This window comes from Bison bison, unplaced genomic scaffold, assembly GCF_000754665.1.
Source record: "Bison bison bison isolate TAMUID 2011002044 unplaced genomic scaffold, Bison_UMD1.0 scf7180017864299, whole genome shotgun sequence".
Classification (NCBI taxonomy): domain Eukaryota; kingdom Metazoa; phylum Chordata; class Mammalia; order Artiodactyla; family Bovidae; genus Bison; species Bison bison.
In genome coordinates, this window is record NW_011494871.1 from 771614 (window position 1) to 780047 (window position 8434).

Below are 8434 nucleotides of genomic sequence, written 5' to 3' on the forward strand. Positions count from 1 at the left end.
TAATTCCACAGACTCAAGTTGGCAAAAACACCCTGCGCTCCAGGGACATCCTAAGGAAATCATAATGCCTTAACCTCGAAAATGAGGATGAGGAGGTGGTAGTTTTTCAGAAAGGAAATGTCACTTGGGTCCTTCCTGCACTGGGAGCTGCACTGACAGATCACGGTTCAGCCTGGAGTCGTAATTCACGAAACAGTGAAACTCGTTTCCCAGGGTGAGTGTGTTCTGGAATAAACTTGCACATCTTCACTCCAAGCAGCTTTGCTGCCACCGCCTCCATGACAACACCTGTGCACAGCAGAATCTTTCCCCGGGTCAGGAGCTTGATGGTTTCTGACATTTTCCTAAGACATTCCTCCAAGAGATAGGGGTGATCTGCCATGACGATGGCAAAGCTGTGTGTGGTGATCCTCTCAGGTAAGTCCACAGGGTTCTTGTAGTCATAGTAGACAAAGTCCTCTCCGTATATGGCAAACCTGCGGTCGTACTCGAAGATGCAGACGGAGACATCGTCTCTGTGCCGCTCTCTCAGCTTCTGGTAGACACTGGGGGCGCTCACACACGCTATTCTGGAACAGAGAGACCCAGCTCATGAATGAGCTTTGTGATAGCATACAGCAGCAAATAACCACTTCACTGAAAAAGTATAGCCCATGTCAGATTTTCTTCACACTACAAACTAAAGTAATAACAGCAGTGAATTTTGGGAGGAATCTGGTGTTTACAGATCTACAAACTCATAATTTTGAGTATGAAATGTATGTTTCATGGTAAAAAAATGTGAAACATTAGGTACAAGAGTTACGCAGCCCATGACCTGAATTTACCTGTTATTTTCCTGTTGGTCTCTTTTAACATTTATTTCAAATACTTTTAAGCCTCAAACTAAATATTTTCAAGTTATTTGGTAATATTCATATATTTAATATATAAAGAAAAAGCCTTAGGACTTTCAGATAAAGATGCAGAGGGAACACATTCATTTAGATTTGCTTCTTCAAAGCAATTAATCATGAGAAGGAAACCTCCAACAGCAAGACAATGAGGGAAGACAAAGGAAACATGCTCAGGAAGCTGACAGGCAAGGGTGTGGTCTGGGTGGCTTCTGACTCTGCAGGCCCAAGGGAGCCAAATCCCAAATTGGCAGCCAGGAAAGCTGAGAGGGAGCCTCGCCAACACCAAAGCACCCGCAGCTCAGGAAGCTGAAAACCAGGTAGCTCAAGAAGTAGGGGTGAAGGGGCGGCAGGGGGACTGTTTTTGGAAGGTCTATCGAAGAGGAAAAGACCCAGGATTCTCATCTCTGCACCAAGCCTCCACACTGTGGGAGAAAATGGGAAGGATGTTGTCCGGATGGGGGTAGGGGCACAGCTAGTGGTGAAGGGCCGTGTGGAATGGCAAGGATCACATTAAACCCACCAGATGTTGGGAGCCCTGACCTCCTGGAATGAGGTCAACGAGATGCGTGACTCCCAGGAAGGAAGGTGGCTCGCTCTGGGGCTCTTACCAGCCCACAAGAAAAAGCCTGGATTTACTGACCGGGCATTCCTGGGAAAACAGCTGATCCACACCAGCTAACTGCAGACACCAAGCAGAGAAAGCCTGCCCATGTATCAGAGCTTCCAGCCTTAGCGTGCCCATCTCAACTAGGAGCACACAGCAGAGGGTCAGCAGACCACTCAGGAGAGTCAGTGCGTACTAAAGCCAAAATATTAATAAAACATGAGAGGCATGCTGGAGTCAGAGACTGTGAAGAGAAGAAGTCCTGTAATGTGATGTCCTCAGAAGGATGAACAAGATACCTTGATAAATATCCAGAGACCTAAGAAATTACAGGTGATAAAGTACAGGACAGCAGAAATGGCAAAGTCAGTGGAAAGTTTCAAAGATAAAGTTGAGGAATTTTCCCAGAAGGTCAGGTAAGAAAGACAAAACGTGTGAAAGGGACAGAAAGAAAAATGAATCAGGTAAAGAAGAATAGAAGAAAAAAAAAGGACAATTTTCCCAAACTGGAGGACCCGAGTTATGAGAACAGAAAGGTTTCCACCCCTTTCGACAAATGAAAGCACCATGCCAGGACACACAACACGGCATTAGGAGAAAACCCTAAGCCAGCAGGGGGCAGGGGTGCAAAAAACAGGTTTCTCATAAGAAATCAGAATGGCATTGTACTTCTCAATAACTAACACATCAAGAGAATGGGTAGAATAAAAATATTTTGAGACAGGTTTTTAAAATTTCCCTCTAGTGAAAAGTGTTGAAGGATGTACCCAACCAAGATAAAGCTGTGAACTAAGGACTGGGATACTGGATACAGGAAGGTCAGAACAAGAAAGGTAAGAGGACACTCGGTAGATGGTGGAGGGAAATACCAAGACCAGAGCCGGACGTACACCAGCCCAGACAGAAGAGGTGGCAAAGCCAGGGGGGTGGGGGGAGTATTTTTTCCAAGGAGTTGAAATATGTGTAAGTTCGTTGGTTAAGAGATTTACACCACTGGGAGAATTTGAGGGTTAGTGATCTGGACGTATAAACCCTATTTAACCAAGACAGGATATAACTAACACCAATTCTACACAATCACTTCCAGGAAACAAACATAGTAACACTTCCCAGGTCATTTTATGAAGCTACTAATATGAAACCCAAACCAAGGGAATAAAACAGGAAATTTCAAACTAATTATCACTCATGAAAGTTGCTGAGTTGTAGCCGACTCTTCGTGACCCCATGGACTTCTCCATGGGGATTCCAGGCCAGAGTACTGGAGTGGGCAGCCATTCCCTTCTCCAGGGGATGTTCCCAACTGAGGGATCAAACCCAGGTCTCCCCCACTGCAGGCGGATTCTTACCAGCTGAGCCACCAGGGAAGTATGTAGAAGCAAGAGCCTCAAAAAATATTACCAATGAGTCCAACCATAAAAATGGATATAACTACTGGGAGCACGGACAGGAAGCACACCTGTGTGCAGTGGAGGATGAAGAAGCTAAATCCTTAGTCTCTTAAGGTGAGATGTCTGTAAGTGACAAATGAACAAGTACCAATATAAACAGGTTTAGAATTGTAGAAGAGCTGAAAGGCAAGGTGGGGACAAGGGGAAAATTAACAATGGATTATGTTGGGGGCCAGAGTGACGTACTCCGCCCGTGGCAAAGGTCATGAGGAAGGAGGCTCGACATACGCAAAGGCGGGATCGAGCCTCAGGAGTCCCCCTGGAACTCCTCGAGCATCTACCCCCATAACCAGAGCCTGCCTACTTTACTACTTTGTGCTCACCTACACCTCTGACTTTACGGGGGGCTGTCCCCCACCACCTCTTTCAGAGAAGGAGTTAACTTGGAGCTCCAGTTAATAATAATTCCTGGGCGTGATAAGAGTGTTTTAACCTACAAACTCCTCTGACGGTTCTCTAGCTTGCCTGACAGGCTTGTCCGGCCACATGTGATTGCTCACAGCCTCCCAACCGTGAGAGGCAGGAGATGCTTTAAACCTTCTAAAAACAGGTTCCTTAGAAAAGTTAGAAACTATTAGTATAAGTATAATGGGCTGATTAGAAACTGTATTGGTGAAGGGTTTTTCATTTGTTGAGCCAATGTTTGTTGCTAAGTCTCCACATCCCCTGCCCTTACACACATTAATGAATATACAGAAGACTACGTTAGACCTTAGGCTAAGTAAATTCTTTCCTTAACTAAAACCCACTACACCCTCACCCTATAGGAATGTAACTTTACTTGGGTGGCGTCTGTTTTAAGAATAATCACCCCTGGAGAAATAAGTGTCCTGGTTGACTGACCGCTGTCACAAGGAGAGGGTCGTAAATTGTCAGCAGGCCCCCCCCCCTGGCCAGAAGATGATGTAACACCCCTAAGACCTCTGTATACATTTGTGTGAAGCACCTGACTTTAATAAAAGTCAGGACTGCTGTCCCCACGTGACTTTAGTATAACATCTCAGTGTATAAAAACAGACTCTGGAAAATAAAGAATTAGGATCAGTTTCTCGAAATACTGGTCTCCCCATGTCGCTCTCTCTCTCACTCTGGTTGAGTCTCCATCTGGAGCTTGGAACCCCCCATGCTTACTAATTATGCCTGGGCTTCTAAGATCCAACCGGGGAGGCCTCAGTGTCTCCTCTCCTTCGGGAGAATGGAAGGACGCCTGCGGCCTACGTAAGTGATGCAAACTTCTTGTCTTGAAGTTTTATTGGTCTCCCGCGTAAACCAAGCTACTCAGCCTCTTTTCTCCACTGAATTTTCCTACTGAGCTATCCTCATCCTATTACTCTTTATATCTTTGATAAAATATTTAAATAAATAGGTCGCCGACGCCGTCCCCGCTTCGAATACCCTGGATCAGCCGGGGCAGGACCCCGGCAGGATTACTTTGTTCAACAAGTCTTTCAGGACCATTTGACTTCATATGCACACAAAGTTCTGACAGAAATAAATACCAAACTAACAAAACCTATAATTCTCAAAATTTCAGAAAGATCAAACATTAAGATTTTTTTCTTTTAAAGCAATTCTAGGGGAATAAAGGAGAAGGCAATGGCAACCCACTCCAGCACTCTTCCCTGGCAAATCCCATGGACGGAGGAGCCTGGTAGGCTGTAGTCCATGGGGTCGCTAGGAGTCGGGACACAACTGAAGTGACTTAGCAGCAGCAGCAGGGGAATAAAAGGAATAGAAAAATGTTAAGGAACAGATGAAGATGACTTACATGGAACAGGGTTTTGAGTGTGCCCCTAGCGGCGACAGGAAAGCATTCTTTATTCCTTGTGGTCTTCAAATCATCAACCACAGGTTTTGCAGATTACAGGTGAACCTTCTTACAAACCATCTCTCATCCAGGAAGGACATTTAAAGTATTACTTTAGATTAAAAGGCAAAAGAGAAGAGAACCCAGTATCTCACCTGCCGCCCTCCCCGGCAGCTGCCACTGCATCCTCAGCAAGGCGCGTGGCCGTCTCCGGGCTGTACCAGAACTGGCTCAGCTGCTGTGACAGGAACGAGTGAATTGTATTAGACCTGGCATACACGTGTCCTTTTAATTCGTATCTATTTACCAAAACGAATTCTGTCAACAGCCAGTGTCACTGCTGGGCCATGCAGTATATTCTGCGCTTCCTTTTGGTATGGCACCTCCTATTCTTCTAGAGTTAATAAACAAACCACTGTTGCATTTGCTTGGGTTCTCCGAAACTATCCCTAATTCTCCCAACATCATCCTGTAGCTCCTGAAAAGTGGTGCATGGGAAGTCAATGTTGTGAGACTTACCATGTCTTACACATTTAACATTTTATCCTCACATTTCATTGGTAACTCAGCTGGGCACAGAATCCTAGACTGAATGAAATTTTCACTCTAAATATTGAAGGCAGTGCTTCACTTTTTTTCTAGTTTCTAATAAAGCTATTGAAAAGTGCAATGTGACCTGTCCTGAGACACTGGAGGTGACATGCTTTTCTCCAGAAGGTTCTAAGATCTTCTTTGTCACCTACATCTAAAAGCTTCACTCATGCCTCCTGGACTTACCCTCTAGTTTTATAATGTATTCTTTCAAACTTCCTGGGAGATTTCCTCATTTTTGTGAACAAAACAAGTGCCAAAATATACAAATAGTTAATTCAGGTAGTGAGATTATGACTTGTTTTTTATTCATATTTACCTATTTTCTACACCAAACATAAATTACTTTCAGAATCAGAAAGTACATAGTATTTAAGTAAGCAAAAGGAAAAGAGAAAGACTACCTTAAGGTGGACTCAGGTTTCTAATATTTACTATTCAAAGCATCAAGCTAAAGACGAAAACATGACGAAAGAAAACTAGAGGCATCTGAGTAGGTGGAACATCCAGAGTAAATAAAAAGAAACATTTCTGTCCCAATTTCAAACAGATGATGAATTTTATATAATTTTATATAAAATAATATAAACTTATATAACTTAGATCTACACTTGACACAAAATGTCAAAGACTGCACACACACACACCTCCCAGCTGCAAAGTGATGAAGAGAGGCAGATCGATGATTAAGGTAGTCAAAGAAATTTCAAGCCTCATCTATTTCTCAACTATGCTTCAAAAAAGGTAGATTTCTACATTACAGTTTAGGTTAGCTTTCCTCAACTCACTTTTAAAAATTCCTATTTTTATTTGGCTCATAAAAATACAATTAAAATACATACTGTGCACCAGGAACTATTAATATCTTCTTTAAAACCCCTTTCATCAATTTTTCACATGTTTAACACCAGTTGCCCCCTTACTGCAATGATCCCTTCCCATAAGGAATGCTGTGCTCCAGTAAAAACTGACAGAATGAATCTGTCTACAAGAAGTACAGTCTGTTGGACACGATCTCTTCCCCTATCTGAAACGTCCCCTCCTCTGACCACCAAGCAGCCCGGGTCAGAATGAGGAAAATCTGCACTCCCAGTCTTAGCTATTGAACAGGCTATCAGCTTCCTAGTGACAAGCGAGACAAACTGGGCTGTTAGGTGGGGTAAAGACCAACAGTGGACTAGGTACAGAACACACTCCACACTGCCAACACGTCCGGATGGACGCAGAGCATGGTCACTTACCCAGTTCTCTTCTATTATCCCGATGTTGTACTTGTCGTCACCACAGAGGTCAGAGTGGTGGTGCTGCTGCTCAGCATAAAACTCCTGCAGAGCTGCAAGGGCGTATGAAGAAAGCTGGGGGGGCCCCTCGTCTTCGGAGTCACTCATCTCACACCTGCAGGGAATGAGTCAAGTGATGTTAGTGTGTTTTTCCTTTCCATCAAACAATTAAAAAAATTAACTCATAGCAATGATCCAAACTGGAAGTGAGTTGTATCAGGAAAACAGGTATTTAAAATTTCTGAGACCAGGAACCTCCCTGGTGGTTCAGTGGCCAAGACCCCACACTCCCAGTGTAGGGCCCGGGTTCTATCCCTGGTCAGGGAACGAGATGCCACGTGCCATAAACAAAGGCCGGGCGCAGCCAAGCACATGCATACATATGTCTGCAGAGATCTTCCACTAACTAAAGCTGAACAGATAAATGCATGCTTACTCTCTCCGTGTATACAGTTTTCACAATAAGACTTTTCACATTTTTATGACTCCTTGCAGAATGAAATCTGTAAAGATGTTTTGCTTTCTTCTGGTACCCCAGTGGTCACATGCAGATAATTCACAGTAGACTCTGAATCAGAGCTTTTTATGTGTGAATGTCATTGTTGAGGTGACCTAAGGCTCCTAGGTGTTACAATGGGACAAGTGAAGGATTGGTAAAGGAGGGGTAGAGGAATAGATAGGAAAATTAAGAGATGAGAGAGGATGCAAATTACCATCACAATGAGATACAACCATACACCTACCAGACTGACTACAATGGAAAAGACAGGTAACACCGAATGTTTTGGGGGGTGTAGAATAATAGAAACGGCCTACTTTGCTGCTGAAATGTAAACTGATGAAAACATTTTGGATAACAATATTACCTTACCTCTGCTTCAAACTCAGAAATTCTGCATCATATAACTATATGAAACTCCTGTGATTCACATAAATAGACATGGAGAATACGTTCAAAGCGGAAATGTGTACTGGCAACAACTAAAACTGCTGAAATGTCCACCCACTGGACATTACATAATATAACAGACTGCTGTGTATTCCTACAGTAGGTACTATATCACATGGAAAACATTTCCTTTTCTCCTCTGCTGGCTTGCCACCTGTAACTGTTACGTAGTTACTTGAAGGATTACAGGTTTATAGGGTATCTATCATGGCACATGATCAAATAACATTACACCACTTCTGTGTTATACAAAAACCTTACGATTTGTATATAACTTCCATTTCTCTCCTCCAAGCCTTTGTGTTACTATTGTCCAACGTCTTATTTTTACATTTGATATAAACACACCACAGGCAAATTTGGCCTTGGAGTAATGAAGCAGGGCAAAGGCTAACAGAGTTTTGTGAAGAGAATGCACTGGTCATAGCAAACACCCTCTTCCAACAACACAAGAGAAGACTCTACACATGGACATCACCAGATGGTCAATACTGAAATCAGATTGATTATATGCAACCAAAGATGGAGAAGCTCTATACAGTCAGCAAAAACAAGACCGGGAGCTGACTGTGGCTCAGATCATGAACTCCTTATTGCCAAATTCAGACTTAAATTGAAGAAAGTAGGGAAAACCACTAGATATTCAGGTATGACCTAAATCAAATCCCTTACGATTATACAGTGGAGGTGACAGATTCACAGGATTAGATCTGATAGAGTGCCTGAAGAACTATGGATGAAGATTTGTGACATTGTACCGGAGGCAGGGGTCAAGATCATCCCAGGGAAAAGAAATGTAAAAAGGCAAAATGGTTGTCTGAGGAGGCCTTACAAACAGCTGAGAAAAGACAAGCGA

General features: G+C 43.3%; 1 protein-coding gene across 3 annotated transcripts in view; it reads right to left on the bottom strand.

Moving 5' to 3' along the window:
- Positions 1-7965, bottom strand: part of N6AMT2 (N-6 adenine-specific DNA methyltransferase 2 (putative)) — a 9608-nt gene extending 1643 nt beyond the window's left edge. Inside the window, exons 1-3 of one of the 3 annotated variants that reach the window (XM_010851183.1) lie at positions 6591-7965; positions 4914-4996; positions 289-569 (exon numbers count right to left, since the gene is read on the bottom strand). In XM_010851183.1, coding sequence (XP_010849485.1) covers positions 289-569; positions 4914-4996; positions 6591-6737 — 511 coding nt within the window. In that variant the 5' untranslated portion in view covers positions 6738-7965. Of the gene's footprint in view, positions 1-287; positions 570-4913; positions 4998-6590 lie in introns of those variants that run through there. The other 2 variants (XM_010851182.1, XM_010851184.1) reach the window with 2 other exon arrangements.
- Between the last annotated feature and the right edge of the window lie 469 nt (positions 7966-8434).